We start from the raw sequence: 20680 nt of genomic DNA on the forward strand, positions 1-20680 counted from the left end.
ATTACCCAGTCTTACCACTGTCACAAATTTTGAGTCTGCCTGTACTTCCACTCAATGAGCAGCACATTCCCAAGGCATGACGCCATACAGGAGTCACTGTTAGCTGCTCTGTAGATGCAGGAAGTTGTCTGCACTAGAATTCACCCAGGACTAGGGTGATTACGAAAAACCGTGTAGCAGTTACTGTGCCGTTACAGAGGTGAGATGACAAACCACAAATCGGAATAAATGACACCAAACTGGACGGTGTTCCAACATTTAAGTACTTGGGTAGTATAGTATCAAAAGACAACCTTACATAATATGAAGTGGACAGTCAAATTAGCAAGGCAGCTCAATTTTACCACCAAGTAAGACAAGTACCATTGAAAGCTATATAGCTTGAAAAGTACCATGTTAATGAGACAAGACGACTCAAAACTGCAACCTGCAGAAATGAAGATACTACGCACCATGATACAGAAGACTAGGAAGGACAAGTTCAGGAATGAAATAGTCCAAGAGGAGGTGGGAACAGAAGACTCCCTACTACAGAGGATCCAGAAAGCAAGACAAGTAAGAAGGATGAGTGCAAGCAGGACTGCAAGAAGAGAATATGAAAGAGAAGTAAAAAGGAAAAGACCAGTGGGCAGACCCAGAGGAAAATGGACCGATCTGGTGAAGAAAGATGTCGAGGAGAAAGGACAAGACTGGGAGATCACAAGAGAACAGTCGTTCATTGAGAGGGGTTGTACACCACACCTGGGCAACGGGAGATGGTCAACGATGATGATGAGTTACTGTGTTGCGTACGGTAGGCAGATAGTTCACCAGGTGAGATAATCAAAATGCTCAAAATCTCTCCAAGAAGTTTGTTTAGTGCACTATCCAGCATTTCTTAGAGGCTGGAACTGAGAAAGACTGTCCCAGGAAAGGAAGGCCACGCACAATATGGACTCCAGAATTTGTTAAAGCTCAGAAATCCAGTACTAAGACAATAAGTGATAGTCCATGAATTAAAAATATCCAAAATATCTATATCTTGCATTGGGTGATGACCTAGGTCTACGAGTTAACAAATAACGCTAATGATAACGCCTCACAAATGAACTGAAGGGCCAAAGACTCATAAAAGCAAATCAATTACTTACATAGTACACAGCAAACGAGCAATGGAAAAAAGAAAAAAAACCCACACCACACACATCAGTGTTTAGGAGACTTTTAATGCTAAAAATGACAGCGTGTATCCTGCAAGTTCGAGAGAAGATGCCAATAAGGCTCCAAGAGTCCAGAGGGGCAATCATCCTCTGACAGTCACGGTGGGTGTGGCAAGGGATAAGGGCACAACTGAGCTCCACTTCTGCGAAAAAAGGAGTGAAAACGTAAACTAAAGTGTACCAGGAGACAGTGCTGGAGGAAACTCAACACCACCCATTTCCACGATCAGAATTGGAGCTTTCAGCGACTCAACCCTGGCAAATAAGTTTCACACAATGCAGCAGTGGCTTGGGACGTATGTCCTGGACTTCATTTTCACCTCTGACTGTCCTTCTGAAAGTCTAGACATTAACAGCCGATTGCAGAAACGATGACTAGTTTTAAGACTTAGACAATGTCTACCTAAACAACGTCTAAATTGAGTACAATCTTCCATTGCATAAACAATGTTCAGTCGATATTTAACTAGACAGCGCTTAAAGTTTCAATATTGGTTTGAAAATGGAGATAGAAGTATCTTTCATGCAATTCCCTGCATGTCACAACCAATGAAATTCGTCGGTGTGCGTGCCAAACGCCAGTCAGCTGTTCGTCTTGCTACACATTACTCAAATATGGCTAAGCATGAGCATGACTTGCCCTCAGATAAGAGTATCGCTTTCGGTGGAAATGAAATCTCATAATATTATCAACACTAAAGCGACACGCCACCGTACGGGAAAGTGTAGCTTTGATTATAGCATTGTTACAGTGAGTGTAATCTACTCATAAATACGGTAGCTGCGACGAAGGGAAGATGAAGCAATAGTAATGTGTAACCGAGTGTGCTGCACAGGCCATATAGATGTAGCTTGCATTTTGGAGAGCGTAGGTTGAAAACGTATCATCGGCAGCCCTGAAGATGGTTTTCTGTAGTTTCCCTATTTTTACATACATACATACATACATACATTATCATTATAGACTGTTATGCCTTTCAGCGTTCAGTCTGCAAGCCTCTGTGAATTTACTAAACGTCGCCACAATCCTCGATTTGCAACTAGTGTTGTGGCCTCATTTAGTTCTATACCTCTTATCTTTAAATCGTTAGAAACCGAGTCGAACCATCGTCGTCTTGGTCTACCTCTACTTCTCTTACCCTCCATAGCAGAATCCATTATTCCCCTGGGTAACCTATCCTCCTCCATTCGCCTCAAATGACCCCACCACCAAAGCCGGTTTATGCGTACAGCTTCATCCATCGAGTTCATTCCTAAATTAGCCTTTATTTCTTCATTCCGAGTGCCCTCCTGCCATTGTTCCCACCTGTTTGTACCAGCAATCATTCTTGCTACTTTCATGTCTGTTACTTCTAACTTATGAATAAGATATCCTGAGTCCACCCAGCTTTCGCTCCCGTAAAGCAAAGTTGGTCTGAAAACAGACCGATATAAGATAGTTTTGTCTGGGAGCTGACTTCCTTCTTACAGAATACAGTCGATCGCAGCTGCGAGCTCACTGCATTAGCTTTACAGCACCTTGATTCAATCTCACTTACTATATTACCATCCTGGGAGAACACACAACCTAAATACTTGAAATTATCAACCTGTTCTAGCTTTGTATCACCAATCTGACATTCAATTCTGTTGAATTTCTTACCTACCGACATCAATTTAGTCTTCGAGAGGCTAATTTTCATACCATTCTTATTGCACCTATTTTCAAGTTCCACGATATTAGACTGCAGGCTTTCGGCACAATCTGCCATTAAGACCAAGTCGTCAGCATAGGCCAGACTGCTTACTACATTTCCACCTAACTGAATCCCTCCCTGCCATTTTATACCTTTCAGCAGATGATCCATGTAAACTACAAACAGCAAAGGTGAAAGATTACAGCCTTGTCTAACCCCTGTAAGTACCCTGAACCAAGAACTCATTCTGCCATCAATTCTCACTGAAGCCCAATTGTCAACATAAATGCCTTTGATTGCTTTTAATAATCTGCCTTTAATTCCATAGTCACCCAGTATGGCGAACATCTTTTCCCTTGGTACCCTGTCATATGCTTTCTCTAGATCTACGAAACATAAACACAACTGCCTATTCTTCTCGTAGCATTTTAAGTTTACCTGGCGCATACTGAAAATCTGATCCTGACAGCCTCTCTGTGGTCTGAAACCACACTGGTTTTCATCCAACTTTCTTTCAACAACTGATCGCACCCTCCCTTCCAAGATGCCAGTGAATACTTTGCCTGGTATACTAATCAGTGAGATACCTCGATAGTTGTTGCAATCCTTCCTGTTCCCTTGCTTATAGATAGGGGCAATTACTGCTTTTGCCCAATCTGAAGGTACCTTACCAACACTCCACGCTAATTTTACTACTCTATGAAGCCATTTCATCCCTGCCTTCCCACTATACTTCACCATTTCAGGTCTAATTTCATCTATTCCTGCTGCTTTATGACAATGGAGTTTATTTACCATCCTTTCCACTTCCTCAAGCATAATTTCACCAACATCATTTTCCTCCTCCCCTTGAGCTTCGCTGTTCACAACACCACCAGGATGATTTCCTTTTACATTGAGAAGATGTTCAAAATATTCCCTCCACCTCTCCGGTGATTCCCTGGGATCTATTATGAGTTCACCTGAATTACTCAAAACACTGTTCATTTCCTTTTTCCCTCCCTTCCTAAGATTCTTTATTACTGTCCAGAAAGGTTTCCCTGCTGCTTGACCTAGCCTTTCCAGGTTGTTACCAAAATCTTCCCATGACTTCTTTTTGGATTCAACAATTATTTGTTTCGCTCTGTTTCTTTCATCTACATACAACTCCCTATCTGTCTCGGCCCTGGTTTGGAGCCATTTCTGATAAGCCTTCTTTTTACGTTTACAAGCTGCTCTGACTTCATCATTCCACCAAGATGTTCGCCTTTTCCCATCTTTACACACAGTTGTTCATAGGCATTCCCTTGCTGTTTCTACTACAGAATCCCTGTATGCCACCCATTCACTTTCTATATCCTGAACCTGCTTACTGTCTACTGTTTGAAACTTCTCACTAATTATATCCATGTACTTCTGTCTAATTTCCTCGTCCTGCAGATTTTCTACCCTTATTCGTTTGCAGACAGATTTCACTTTCTCTGCCCTAGGCCTAGAGATACTTAGTTCACTACAGATCAGATAGTGGTCTGTATCATCCAAAAATCCGAGGAAAACTCGTACATTCCTAACAGATTTCCTAAGTTCGAAGTCTGTTAAGATACAGTCCATTATGGATCTGGTATCCCCAGCCTCCCATGTGTAGTGGTGAATAGCCTTATGCTTGAAGAATGTATTCGTAACAGCTAAACCCATACTAGCACAGAAGTCCAGCAAACGCTTCCCATTCCCATTAGCTTCCATATCTTCCCAACATTTACCAATCACCCTTTCGTATCCTTCAGTTCTATTCCCAACTCTCGCACTGAAATCGCCCATTAGCACTATTCTATCCTTGCTGTTTACCCTGACTACGATGTCACTCAATGCTTCATAAAACTTGTCAACTTCATCCTCATCTGCACCCTCACATGGTGAATACACGGACACAATTCTAGTCCTAATTCCTCCAACTGACAAATCTACCCACATCATTCGCTCATTTACGTGCCTAACAGAAACTATGTTCCGTGCAATGGTATTCCCGATAAAGAGCCCTACCCCAGACTCTGCCCTTCCCTTTCTAACACCCGTCAAGTACACTTTATAATCTCCTATCTCTTCCTCGTTATCTCCCCTTACCCGAACATCACTTACTCCTAGCACATCCAGATGCATCCTCTTTGTTGACTCAGCCAGTTCTACTTTCTTTCTTCTATAAGCCCCATTAATATTGATAGCTCCCCATCGAATTCCATTTCGTTCGCCAAGTTGTTTCCAAGGAGTCCCTCGCCTGTCAAATGGGAGTGAGACTCCGTTACTCCCATAGGTCCGAGGCTTGCTTAAAATGTTCTGAGCTCGGTCGATTCATGAAGCAGGATGCTGCCCTACCTGCACATAGCCCAAGTGAGGATCTCTCCTCTAACGGGTTATGGACCACCGGTGGATTGTATAGTCCTAGCCGCCTGAGCACAAGGAGGACCACGACTCAGAATATGTCCGAGATGCCCACTCCCATTCCATAGCAACTGGTATCCCGACTCTCAGGACCACTTACTAGGCCACTCAGCCATTGCCCATGGTTCACGAACTAGGACGTGACTACAGTAACCCACAAACATGAACCATCCACAACTATTTTTACACCAGGTAAATACTAGGGCTGTTATTATGGCCACAATTTTTCTTCCCCAGTCCTCTTTAAACAATTATCACCACCATCACCACCACTTCCCTTATCCTATCTGATAGTTGCCAAAAACTTAATACGATTATATATTGTATATAACAAACCCATTCAACCTATTTTTTAGTTTTCACTATTATGTGTGTTTACTTGGCAGTAAATATAAGTGAATCCCTCCTGGTTGATGTATGTGACAGCCCTCTGACGATCGGGACACGTAACTCTGATATGTATGTAGTCGAAACGACCTATAATTCCATGGAAATTACCCCATGTATATGTACTATTCAAGTTGACAATTACCGAACTCTCCCTTTCGTCAGTATCAAGAAACAAGTCTCTCGAAAAACTAAATATTATTTTAAAATCTATCCCCCCCGTACATGTCAAACGAATTGCTGCGATTTAGCAGCGGGCCACCCACAGAGAGGCCGTTGGACTAAACTTTCTTCCTGGAATCGTCTCAACATGATAATACAAATTACATGTTTCATGGTACATAACCTTGATTGTGATTCACTCCTCTCATTTGAGGTTAAACAGTGCTCTCTACAATGCGGCAGCAATACTTAGGTATTGTTTAATCGTAGACAATGTCTAAATACCGTTTCTGCAATTGACCCTAAAAGTCTTGACTACAAATTATGGCCCACACTTCAGGAGATGGCTTGCAAGAAGAGAGACCCCAAATATTGTCAGTCGTAAGTGCTCTCTTGTGAAGACAGCACCAGAATTCCTTCCTGATGTGATGTGTACTCCAACTGATGAAAGGCAACTAAGGCTTAAGGACTGCAACCATGCAGAATACATATCTCACCGTAATGTGTAAATCCTCTAGTTTCGAAATTCCCCATATCCACTTTTATAAATTGTTGAGGAAGTCGCTTTTTCTTGTACAGAGTATTAATTAAATTGTAATGTACAATGTACATTACAAGAATATGCATGAGGGATCCAGAGGCAATTATTAAGCAATACAATATACTTAATGATGATGATGATGATGATAATAATAAAATCTATATTAAATATGCACAATGGTCTTCAGAGGGTTTTGAATCACAGATTAATTTATGGTAAAACTATGTATAAGCCAGAGAGATGAACTCAGGTGACTGGCTGCTAAAAGCTTTTAACTGCCATGGCAATAAATAAGGGATCTAAAAGAGACTTTACTGTCTTGTATGTAGTCTTTGTTATGTTTATGAAGGAATATGGGATAAGTTTGATAGTTGAAATATCTGCTTTCGCATTAATCAAAATAATTGCAATCGTACATCAGTTTAGAGAATTTGAGTGCCAAGTAATAAGCAATATGTATGTTGTCTTCAGCCTGAAGGCTCGTTAGATCCTCAAACAGCTTAACCATCAACTGTCATAAACAGCCAAGGTGTCACTGAAGAATACTACAGAAATGAGGGTATTTTCCTACTGCTTTCCTCACTGAGCCAAATGCTATTGTACATCACTGAAATGCACACAACAACTCACCCTGTAAGTTCACTATTCATCAAATGGACTGGCTGCATAAATAATGGCCCCACTAGCATTGCTGATACCTCACTTTCATACTGTCAAAATCAAATATGAGACTGAGACAGGTCAATGAAAGTAACAAATTTGTTCTAGCCCACATCAGAAGACATAATGAATTAGTAGGCAGCAAGTACTGTAAGCTGTCTTGTTACTGAGTGGAATTTTAGTTTTACTTCACACTTTAAGAAACGAATTATCCCAAAAGCATTAATACGATTAATGACAATGACTTTCCTTTCACCTAGTATGATATTCTACATGAAATACTCACAAGAAACATACTTTGAAAATAATCATAAGGATCGTAATGACAATTTACCTGCATGTAACAACGTGTACATGTACGTTCCATAGCCTTACATCAGCCATTAGCTTCCACCACAACAAGCTGGTTTTGTTGAAGGAAGAGCAAGCAGGAGAAGAAATTCTCAATGTATGCCAGCTGATCGAAAAGGTTTGTGAGTTCAATGTTCCATTATTTCTTTGTTTTGTAGATTACAAGGAGGACTTTGATTGTGTACTGCGGACAAAATTGTGGTGTGTCCTGGACGAAATGGTAGTTCTCCCTCATCTTATCTTACTGATAAAAGACCTTTACAATAACAAAACAAACAAAACAAGAATTGATGGTGACCTGTCATCAACCTTTAGTATTTCAAAAGTCGTAAGACAAGGCTGTATTCTATCACCACAGCTTTTCAACATCTATGGCGAATATATCAAGCGGTGTACCTCGGATAACTATGAAGGGGATTTTGGGTTGGTGGAAAGAAAATCAGTAATCTACATTGCAGATGACACCACACCTGTAGTAGACACTACACAAGAGTTTGATGAAAGGATAGAACTTTTAGACCATAAAAGCCACATGCTTGGTATGGACATAATCTAGAGTACATCCAAACTAACCTAAAACATCTTCAGAGAGTTCACCTGTTTCCTTATTTGGGTTCACTAATAGATGGCGATGGCAATGGCAACTGTCAATGACATCAAGAGGCGCACTGCACCGGGACGCACAGTCAAGCAAATACTATGGACGATGTGACAAAATACAGCAATTACTAGCAACACAGAAAAGAGACTAGTCCGGTCACTCATATTCTCTGTGTTCTTTTATGGATGTGAAACCTGGACAGTAACGGCAGTAGACAAAAAAGGCATCAATGCATATGAAATGTGGTACCCATGCAGAATGCTGAGAACACCATAGAGAGCCAGGTGAAGAAATGTTTCCATCCTCTATGAAGTTAAGAGTAAAAACCAATCTCTCCAACATTGTTTATCAGAGAATCCTACAGTTCTTTGGTCACACTGTGTAGAGGAAAGATGAAAACCTGGACAAACTAATCAACCACGGGAAAGTTAATGGGAAGAGATCAAGAGGATGTGTGGCAAAAAGACAGTTTGACCAGATTACGAACATAACTAATTTTACCATGCAGAATAAATATACATAAGGCACAGAATCGAATGGAGTGATGCCAAGATTAGCATGCTGGCCTTTGGTCCTAGAGGTCCCGGGTTCGATTCCCGGCTGGGTCTGGAATTTTAACCTTAATTGGTTAATTCGTCTGACTTGGAGGCTGGGTGTTTGTGATGCAGTGTTCTCCCCAGAAATTTTCGTTAGCTGGGTGGCAGGAATGAGTAGCCAGGCAGGGAGTACTGCATAACAAGTTAATATAAAAAAGTTTCAATTTATTTCCCCCAGGGCAATAATAATAATAATAATAATAATAATAATAATAATAATAATAATAATAATAATAATACATATACATTATCATTATAGACTGTTATGCCTTTCAGCGTTCAGTCTGCAAGCCTCTGTGAATTTACTAAACGTCGCCACAATCCTCGATTTGCAACTAGTGTTGTGGCCTCATTTAGTTCTATACCTCTTATCTTTAAATCGTTAGAAACCGAGTCTAGCCATCGTCATCGTGGTCTACCTCTACTTCTCTTACCCTCCATAGCAGAGCCCATTATTCTCCTAGGTAACCTATCCTCCTCCATTCGCCTCACATGACCCCACCACCGAAGCCGGTTTATGCGTACAGCTTCATCCATCAAGTTCATTCCTAAATGAGCCTTTATCTCATCATTCTGAGTACCCTCCTGCCATTGTTCCCACCAGTTTGTACCAGCAATCATTCTTGCTACTTTCATGCCTGTTACTTCTAACTTATGAATAAGATATCCTGAGTCCACCCAGCTTTCGCTCCCGTAAAGCAAAGTTGGTCTGAAAACAGACCGATGTAAAGATAATTTCGTCTGGGAGCTGAGTTCCTTCTTACAGAATACTGTTGATCGCAACTGCGAGCTCACTGCATTAGCTTTACTACACCTTGATTCAATCTCTCTTACTATATTACCATCCTGGGAGGACACACAACCTAAATACTTGAAATTATCAACCTGTTCTAGCTTTGTATCACCAATCTGACATTCAATTCTGTTGAATTTCTTACCTACTGACATCAATTTAGTCTTCGAGAGGCTAATTTTCATACCATACTCATTGCACCTATTTTCAAGTTCCAAGATATTACACTGCAGGCTTTCGGCACAATCTGCCATTAAGACCAAGTCGTCAGCATAGGCCAGACTGCTTATTTCATTTCCACATAACTGAATCCCTCCCTGCCATTTTATACCTTTCAGCAGATGATCCATGTAAACTAAGAACAGCAAAGGTGAAAGATTACAGCCTTGTCTAACCCCTGTAAGTACCCTGAACCAAGAACTCATTCTACCATCAATTCTCACTGAAGCCCAATTGTCAACATAAATACCTTTGATTGATTTTAATAATCTACCTTTAATTCCATAGTCCCCCAGTATGGCGAACATCTTTTCCCTCGGTACCCTGTCATATGCTTTCTCTAGATCTACGAAACATAAACACAACTGCCTATTCCTCTCGTAGCATTTTTCAATTACCTGGCGCATACTGAAAATCTGATCCTGACAGCCTCTTTGTGGTCTGAAACCACACTGGTTTTCATCCAACTTCCTCTCAACGACTGATCGCACCCTCGCTTCCAAGATGCCAGTGAATACTTTGCCTGGTATATTAATCAATGAGATATCTCGATAGTTGTTGCAATCCTTCCTGTTCCCTTGCTTATAGATAGGTGCAATTACTGCTTTTGTCCAATCTGAAGGTCCCTTACCAACACTCCATGCTAATCTTACTACTCTATGAAGCCATTTCATCCCTGCCTTCCCACTATACTTCACCATTTCAGGTCTAATTTCATGTATTCCTGCTGCTTTATGTCAATGGAGTTTATTTACCATCCTTTCCACTTTCTCAAGCATAATTTCACCAACATCATTTTCCTCCTCCCCTTGAGCTTCGCTGTTCGCAACACTACCAGGATGATTTCCTTTTACATTGAAAAGATGTTCAAAATATTCCCTCCACCTCCCCAGTGATTCCCTGGGATCTATTATGAGTTCACCTGAATTACTCATAATACTGTTCATTTCCTTTTTCCCTCCCTTCCTAAGATTCTTTATTACTGTCCAGAAAGGTTTCCTTGCCGCTTGACCTAGCCTTTCCAGGTTGTTACCAAAATCTTCCCATGACCTCTTTTTGGATTCAACAATTATTTGTTTCGCTCTGTTTCTTTCATCTACGTACAAATCCCTGTCTGCCTCGGCCCTTGTTTGCAGCCATTTCTGATAAGCCTTCTTTTTACGTTTACAAGCTGCTCTCACTTCATCATTCCACCAAGATGTTCGCCTTTTCCCATCTTTACACACAGTTGTTCATAGGCATTCCCTTGCTGTTTCTACTACAGAATCCCTGTATGCCACCCATTCACTTTCTATATCCTGAACCTGCTTACTGTCTACTGTTTGAAACTTCTCACTAATTATATCCATGTACTTCTGTCTAATTTCCTCGTCCTGCAGATTTGCTACCCTTATTCGTTTGCAGACAGATTTCACTTTCTCTGCCCTAGGCCTAGAGATACTTAGTTCACTACAGATCAGATAGTGGTCTGTATCATCCAAAAATCCGAGGAAAACTCGTACATTCCTAACAGATTTCCTAAGTTCGAAGTCTGTTATGATATAGTCCATTATGGATCTGGTATCCCCAGCCTCCCATTTGTAGTGGTGAATAGCCTTATGCTTGAAGAATGTATTCGTAACAGCTAAACCCATACTAGCACAGAAGTCCAGCAAACGCTTCCCATTCCCATTAGCTTCCATATCTTCCCCACATTTACCAATCACCCTTTCGTATCCTTCAGTTCTATTCCCAACTCTCGCATTGAAATCGCCCATTAGCACTACTCTATCCTTGCTGTTGACCCTGACCACGATGTCACTCAATGTTTCATAAAACTTGTCATCTTCATCCTCATCTGCACCCTCACATGGTGAATACACGGTCATAATTCTAGTCCTAATTCCTCCAACTGACAAATCTACCCACATCCTTCGCTCTTTTACGTGCCTAACAGAAACTATGTTGCATGCAATGGTATTCCTGATAAACAGCCCTACCCCAGACTCTGCCCTTCCCTTTCTAACACCCGTCTAGTACACTTTATAATCTCATCTCTCTTCCTCGTTATCTCCTCTTACCCGAATATCACTTACTCCTAGCACATCCAAATGAATCCTCTTTGCTGACTCAGCCAGTTCTACTTTCTTTCTTCCATAAGCCCCATTAATATTGATAGCTCCCCATCGAATTCCATTTTGTTTGCCAAGTTGATTCCAAGGAGTCCCTCGCCTGTCAAATGGGTGTGGGACTCCGTTACTCCCATAGGTCCGAGGCTTGCTTAAAATGTTCTGAGCTTGGTAAATTCATGAAGCAGGATGCTACCCTACTTGCACATAGTCCAAGTGAGGATCTCTCCTCTAACGGGTTATGGGCCACCGGTGAATTGTATAGTCCTAGCCGCCTGAACACAAGGAGGGCCATGACTCAGATATGTCCGAGATGCCCACTCCCATTCCATAGCAACTGGTATGCCGACTCTCAGGACCACTTACTAGGCCATTCAGCCATTGCCCATGGTTCACGAACTAGGACGTGACTACAGTATCCCACAAACATGATAATAATAACAGCAACAATCGTACGGCCTCAGCTTCCGTGTGCAAGCACTTTAATTTGATCTGGCAGCTTGCCGTTATTCCGACATTCCGCTTTACTCTAGGCCTACTAGATGACAGAGTAAACCGAATCTCTCTTGGGCGTCTATGGCTGAGTTTTAGTGTTGTCGGACAAACATCAAAATGTGTCACCAGAGATCGTTTACATGCCAACATCGTCAAATGGACTTTTTCCCACCCTTCAATAATCCGACTACCTCTGCTGGGATTTCGAGGCTGACACTCTGCCACTGATCCACAGAGGGCATTAACAATAATATCAGACAGGTAAGCATTAACTGCAAAATTGAACTATTTTAGTATAATTACCACGAACAAGACATAACAGAGTATTTTGAACTTCTAGTGTTCTGCTGCGCATTCCTAATCATGTAACACTGGGACTTGCCACTCGGTCGCTGTGGAATGCCATAGGAGTTTGTGACGTCATGCAGAATCGGGAGCTCGCATGCAATTTCATGCTAATCCAGACACCGCTCGCACACGACACTACATGATAGTCAAGCTAAACATTTAAACTCCGATGCAATTATGCTGACAATAATGAATATAATTTTAATAAACAGTTTTACAGTATTTGCATTTTAATTTGGAGCACCCACTGATTCAAATATGTATTATATTATGTAACTTAACATATATTTAGGTTATGTTAGCCAGGCAGTCTGTAAAAATGGCCCATTAAAAAGGACCTAGGGAGAACACTGGTGAAGTCTTCAACATTAGAAATCATCTTAGATAGGGCTCCATTCTCAGAGATATGCAGATCGCCTACAGGCCATCTACTAGAAAAAAAACCCTGCACCAGGCCTCTCCAGAAGCCATATGCCATTATTATTATTATTATTATTATTATTATTATTATTATTATTATTATTATTATTATTATTATTATTATTATTATTATTATTTTTAAAAAAATTATTAGTACTATTCAACTATGGGATGATGTAATGGAGAAGTATGAATGCCCTCAGTGACAAAAGTATTTACCTGATATATCTGACAGCCAAGCCAAAATCAGCAATTGCACACTGGCCATTTCTTTTCACAAGGATATTTTTACTTTTTATGTCTCTGTGTGATATTGCTGGCTTGCCACGTGTACCAAAGATTTCTGTGTGGAGGTGAGCTACACCACTAGCTGCTGACAGAGCCAGGGATAGTAGAGATGAGGTATCCAATACATGTGTTTGCAGGTAGTCGTGTAAGGAACCGTTCTCATGATAGTCTGTGATGAGCAGCATCTGAGTCCATGAACCTGTACCCTTAATGTCAGCAGCTATAAAACCTGCAAGCAGATAGAATTAGTTTCCTATTAGCAGATTTTCTCTTTCAAAAAAATCATAAATAAACTTAGAACTAAGTTAATAGAACAATCTTGCAACGATATGTGAACAAATCATTATTATGGTAGTCTGACCATAAGGGACGCGAAGGGAAAGCATGGCTGCTGTGCATGTGCCTATCGTAAGTCTCAAGGCCTGACAATAAATGTCTTTCATCCGCACTGATGTTTGTGAATTGAGGTGCTGTTATGACGTTTAAAAGTGGTGCAATTGTGTCTTAGTTACACATTTACTATAATTATTATGTACTGCATAACGAACAGTTTAATAATGAACATACATCTATTTCTCCTGTCACGACTAATGTTTGTAACGAGTGTAGTACCTGTTACTCGTGCCGTACCTGCAAACTGCCGCAACTTCTCGTCAGACGCAGATAGTAATTTTACAACAACTAGCACACATGTTATAGATGTTGATTCCTATAGGGAACCTGAAATATTTGTCCCGAATGAGTAAATTTATAATACCAATATAAATGGTTTGTTATTGGACATTATAAATTTTCCAGCTAACTCATTCCTGGTTGCCAGCGTTTCGCCCCAGTGTGCTAAGTTGGGCTCATCAGTCGGTAAATAGCGCACACCTACCACGGTGCATGGCTAGTGCATACCGTGGAGGCCACTGCATAGGCTACTTGGAGCCACCAGCAGTGCCAATGCACTGTGAGAGACTTGGTCTCATTACCAAACACTGATGCCTGCCTTGCCATCAGATGATCAATGGTTTGGAATTCATGGATGTGAATACTAATCACTCTGGTGATGATGAAAAGGCTCCAGTGTTTGATACTCCCATAACTCTGCGTGGTACAAATATAAATTTAACTTCTACCTATAATACTGACGTTCATCTCTTTACATATGTATGTTACTTCTCATATTAGAGATCCATTGTACGATGACTTTGTCTTGAAAGATGTGAAAATTTGTTTAGACTTAAGGAATAAGATACAAACAATAACATTTCAAACCTATGGACCATATGCACCTCTAGAAGTGGAAATCTCATTTCTTAAATTTTACTATATGCTGGCGGGAAATCGAACTCGCGTCCCTCAGGGTGAAGTGAGCACACCTTTACCACCTCAGCCAGGTAGCCTCTAAACCAGTGCCTCTCAGGGTGCATGCGCCTGGTGCATGCACTGTGCACGGTGCAAAATAAGTCTTCGCTTGGTTTCCCAGAGTGCAAACCCCCACTCATTGATTTGGAGCAATAACGCTGTCTCTCTCTTTCCCCACGCCTGTCTCGCTCGCTCCCCCTTCCTCACTTGCTCCGTAGCGCTCCAAATCTGAGCCGAGTTGAGCAGAGCTTAGCCGAGTAGCCCGGAGACGAAGCGTTGGTCTGAGGTGAGACGAGTGGAAACGATGCACAGTGCACGGAGCTCTTGCGCTGCGATTTGCACGCGTGAGATTTTGGGTGTTTGAGAGGCCCTGCCCTAAACCCATACAGATCAGACAATTTATTCTGACTACAGCTATCACACAGTAAGTATTCTACGTCACAACTTGCGGTCATAAATCAGACACAGCCCTGTTCAACATTTTAAGCTTATTCTGTGGTATCCACATGCCACTGCTGTATCCATGAATCCATATAATTCATTCATAGCAACTAATGAAGCTAATTTTAAACATTGATTTTAGATTGGTTGATTACAAAACAGAAATGGATTGGACAGGAAGAAGGGTAAATATTGCTTCAATAAAAATACGTAAAGCCTTACCAAGAATATTCTCATGCCGCATAAGGACGGTCTGGTAGATTTCAGTCTCACGAAACCAGCTTGCCTCCTCTGTTGTGAAAAACACTTTTACAGCTACCTTTTCACCTCTCCATCGAGCCAGCCACACCTCACCATAACGACCTTTACCAATAGATTGTACCATCTGAATCTGCTTGGCAATAGTACGCTGGACCTAAAATAAAATCATTGTAATGGAACCATACAGAGAAAATAATATTTCAAAGACATAAAATACTTTGCATTCTTCTAGGAAGGAGGAAAGGAATACAAAGGCAGAAAGAGGTACTAGCAGTATTGTGCACACGGTTCCAAACTTGAAGATAAGGAAACAGCAGTAACGAATTAACAATTAATAAAACCTTTTATTATATGTGGATAATTACAAACAATACAATGCAAGCACTTATTAAAGTACCCAACACTGACGGGCCAATAGTTGCCAGTGCTACTGACTAATGTTTCTACCCAACGTTAAAAGTGTAAGCGGCCATTTTAAGTTGCCAGAAATTAAATGAGTTTCGTTAACTACTCTGTGAATTTGTTTCCAGAGGCCTCTATTAATGGTCAGTCTAGCTGGGGCAAGAACTCACGAACAAATACTTTGACACGAAAAAGCGCAATTTCCTGGAGAAATATTTGAGTTATAAAGAAATATGTGAAAGATCTTTTTTTTTTTTTTTTTTTTAGAAAATGGAATTTTAAGTCACAGGGTGGAATTTATTTTGTGATATGACTGACCATTTGCACATTATTATGGCTTTAGTTGATAAAACATGCACGTGTTTAGTAACCTACAAATTAATGGGTGCCATCGCTGGAAAAGCAGGATTTTCCAGAGAATCATTTATCATTGACTGTATTATGTGGAGTAACCAAGAGGAAGAGAGAGAAAATGAGAACTACTTTCTAAGATTTTTAATCAATGATATCAAGAGTAACTTCATTCATGACCAAGATCTCCGCTAAAATCATTACGTAACTTAAAGAGCTTGTCAGTCTGTCGAACACACAAGTTAAATATGAATATCACACTATAACATACCTGTAATAAAAACCACATTATTAAACAAAGAATGACATGTTTTGTTCTTGAAAGATCATCATCAGATTCTATCAAATCACACTCAAATATTTAGAAAATTTATGTTTATGAACATAAAATCTGGAACTTATCTCACTGATGTCCACCTTAGTCTCCATTCCAGCATTTACTCCAAGGTTTTTGGAAACTGTTGCTCTGTCACGAGTCCAAATGATTGCACTCCGTTGACCTACTTTCGCTACGTCACACCCCACTCCTTAACTACGAATTTTATTTTTAGCGCTTCATCAAGTATTACGCTTGTTGTTGTTTCATTGTTATTATTATTTTCCTCTTACTTCAATTCTTTTCGTAAATTATGCAAGGGTTCTTAATGAACATCTGATGGAGTGCCTATTATACTGGTAATTTTCAATATTTCATTTTCACTTACTTAGACTCTTTTGGAACAGAACATTGTAATTGTAATTTGAATTGTTTTAAAAAATGATTTAGGGATAGTCTAAGGAGCTTTTTAAACGGGTTGGTAAGGTTTTCTTTAAACTTCCGTTATGTAATAGACATTTACGTGAATGGCTTTCGTGGAACTATATTCGTTTTCACTTATTTTAAAATTGTTGTTTTGGGATAGTCCAATGACCTTTTTTTAAATGGGTTGGCTAGTTCTCCTTTAATTTTTGTTACGGAACTTATGTTTATGTAAACGACTTTTGTGGAATTATATTCATAGCTTTTATTATCATTATTATTAAGGGATAGTCTAACAGGCATTTTACGAGATTGTTTAGTTTTCCTTCGATTTTCAGTTATGGAGGGAGAGGAAATCAAAACCTTGAGATTTGCCGATGATATTGTTATTTTATCTGACTCTGCAAAAGATCTGGAGAAATTGCTGAATGGTATGGACAGAGTCTTGGAGGAGGAATACAAGATGAAAATAAATAAGTCCAAAACAAAAGTAGTGGAATGTAGTCGAACAAAAGGTGACGCAGGAAATATTAGATTAGGAAATGAAGTCTTAAAGGAATTACATGAATATTGTTACTTGGGTAGTAAAATAACTAATGATGGTAGGGAGAACATAAAATGCAGATTAGCACAAGCAACGGGGACCTATCTTAAGAAAGAAATTTGTTCATCTCGAACACCGATATAGGAATTAGATGTTTCTGAAGACTTTTGTTTGGGGCGTAGCATTTTATGGAAGTAAAACACGGAAGATAACTAGCTCAGAAAGAAAGAGGATAGAAGCTACTGAAATGTGGTGTTACAGAAGAATGCTGAAGGTGAGATGAGTAGATACAATCACAAATTAAAAGATACTGAATCGAATTGGTGAGAGGAGATAATCTAATGATAATCTATTTAAAGACAGTCTCGAGTGGCGAGGACACTGTGCAAGTTCAGAGAAATTACTACAGATAAGAATACTCATTTTTATCTTGGACATGGTTTTCGTATCTTCTGAAGTTGGCAACACTGCATACACACAATATATCTCTCGCCATACATCCACGTTGGCATAAAATCGAGAATTAATTATACTTTTATATGAGTTAAGCATTGTATTCTCATGTCCCTCTTAATTATTACATCACATTTAGAATATAGCATGAAGATGAGGAAATATGAAACAAACTTCTTGCTGGGAAAGAAGTTGTTCATGTTTACACGTACGCTGACGACAGTGTTGCTACTGCCACTGTGGCATCATCACTCACACGTAACATCCCTCAAACTTTCCCATGCACTCATTTCTGTAATGAACTTCAAACCCGCATTTCTATTCTTTGTTACCTTTAGCATGGGAAAATAAACTTAATACAGTGGAACCTTGGACTGCGAGCATAATTCGTTCCGGCAACATGCTTGTAAACTGTATATAGGATAATATTTTTTGTTTATTTCCACATATTCAATACATTACAAGATGTTGGCATTTACTTTAAAACATTATTCAGATGAGACATGTTTTGCCTCCTACTGTGAGGCATCCTCAGTCGTTATCAAAAACCTTATTATTTTACCAGGCATCTGGTTAAAGATATTCAAAAATGTGTTTGATGATTATAAGAGAGGTAAGATTTACGTTTGTTATAAACATGTTCATGAAGTAACTAAAAATCTAATATATTGATAAAAACATATGTAGTTCTTTGTTGAATAGGACTTGTTTGATTGTACTATAGTAAAAGAAGGTGGCTTGAAGCCGTAGTCATTAATAGATGTCTATTACATAGTGGAAGGCATAAAATATCAGTTCTATGAGAATATACATTACATTCAATTGATACTAAAAACTAGTGGATTCATAGGTAGTACATATAAAATGTTCAATGAAATAACTAAAGATCTAATAAAATGATAAACACATATGTAGTTCTTTGTTGACGACGTCCTTAATACAGTGGAACCTTGGACTGCGAGCATAATTCGTTCCGGCAACATGCTTGTAAACTGTATATAGGATAATATTTTTATGTTTATTTCCACCTATTCAATACATTACAAGATGTTTTACTTTTGTTTTGGACTTATTTATTTTCATCTTGTATTCCTCCTCCAAGACTTCTGTCCATACCATTCAGCAATTTCTCCAGATCTTTTGCAGAGTCAGATAAAATAACAATATCATCGGCAAATCTCAAGGTTTTGATCTAATATATTGATAAAAACATATGTAGTTCTTTGTTGACGACGTCCTAATCAACAAAGAACTACATATGTGTTTATCATTTTATTAGATCTTTAGTTATTTCATTGGACATTTTATATGTACTACCTATGAATCCACTAGTTTTTAGTATCAATTGAATGTAATGTATATTCTCATAGAACTGATATTTTATGCCTTCCACTATGTATTAGACATCTATTAATGACTACGGCTTCAAGCCACCTTCTTTTACTATAGTACAATCAAACAAGTCCTATTCAACAAAGAACTACATATGTTTTTATCAATATATTAGATTTTTAGTTACTTCATGAACATGTTTATAACAAACGTAAATCTTACCTCTCTTATAATCATCAAACACATTTTTGAATATCTTTAACCAGATGCCTGGTAAAATAATAAGGTTTTTGATAACGACTGAGGATGCCTCACAGTAGGAGGCGAAACATGTCTCATCTGAATAATGTTTTAAAGTAAATGCCAACATCTTGTAATGTATTGAATAGGTGGAAATAAACAAAAAATATTATCCTATATACAGTTTATGAAACTTTCAATACGGACGAAAAATGATTTTCATCACTTGTAACATGCTTGTAATCCAAAGCGGTCGTATATCAAAGCAAGTTTTCCCATAAGAAACAATTAAAACACGGATGATTAGTCCACAACACAAAAATATTTATTCTTATACCATTTCTAAAACAAAATATGATGTAAAAAAATTAAATTGCACTTTTTCTACAATAGAATCATTGTTGGTGTGAGGGAGACGAGAGATGACATGAGAAGAGTTACTGTGCAGCACGAATTTCACTAACGGGATCACTGCTATCTGTTGGCTCACTGGAATTGTTTTCTTTTCATGCAACTTTAATGAGTAACCTGTCCAATGACTGTTGCTTTTGCTTTTTGAGGATTTCACAAAAATGTGACTACATTGTCATTGAACTGATTAATCGCTCGCACTGCTACAGCTTTATTCGGGTGGTGTTTTTCTACAACATTTTTCACCGTTTCTCACATTTTGCATTTCTCCCGAATCTCACTTGTGGTGAGAGATTCAATTCACTTTTCCTCCTCCTCTTCCCCGGGCGAGATCTCCATAACCTCCTCCTGTTGTTTGCGATGCAGGTCCATCAGCTCGTTGGTGGTCAGTTCCTGGCTATGTTCTTCCACCAGCTCTTGAATGTCCACGTCATTCACCTCCAACCCCATAGTCTTCCCTAAGGACACAATTTCATCGACAATTGGCGGCTCATTGTCACCAGAAATCCCCTCAAAGTCATGTCCAAGAACTCAGTCAGGCCACAGCTTTCCCCAAGTGGAAGTGAGAGTTCTCTTGGTGACTCAATCCCAGGCTTTATCGACGAACTTCAGGCAGTTCAGGTTGGGGAAATGATTTCTCCCAAACTCTCGGAGGGTAAGGTTTGTTTCTTCGGTCACTTCGAAGCATCGCTGAAATAGTGCTTTGGTGTATAGCTTCTTGAAGTTTGAAATGACTTGCTGATGCCTAGGATGGAATAGTGTTGGGAGGAAGCAACTTAACCTTAACGAACTTGAATTCCTCCAGTAAGAAGGCCTCAAGGCCTGGAGGATGAGCAGGAGCATTGTCCATAACCAGCAAGACTTTGAACAGCAGATTATTTTCTGAAAGGTATTTCT

The 20680-nt window shown here is 39.5% G+C and overlaps 1 protein-coding gene across 2 annotated transcripts in view; it reads right to left on the reverse strand.

The window, feature by feature from the left end:
- tkv (thickveins) overlaps nucleotides 1–20680 on the reverse strand; it is a 156672-nt gene that overhangs the window by 14523 nt on the left and 121469 nt on the right. For both annotated transcript variants that reach the window (XM_067155146.2, XM_067155147.2), the window contains 2 exons: nucleotides 15273–15465; nucleotides 13191–13488 (listed from right to left, as the gene is read on the reverse strand). In XM_067155146.2, the coding sequence (XP_067011247.1) occupies nucleotides 13191–13488; nucleotides 15273–15465 (491 nt within the window). The remainder of the gene's footprint in view (nucleotides 1–13190; nucleotides 13489–15272; nucleotides 15466–20680) is intronic.

Source organism: Anabrus simplex, chromosome 1 (genome assembly GCF_040414725.1).
Source record: "Anabrus simplex isolate iqAnaSimp1 chromosome 1, ASM4041472v1, whole genome shotgun sequence".
In the NCBI taxonomy this organism is placed as follows: Eukaryota; Metazoa; Arthropoda; class Insecta; order Orthoptera; family Tettigoniidae; genus Anabrus; species Anabrus simplex.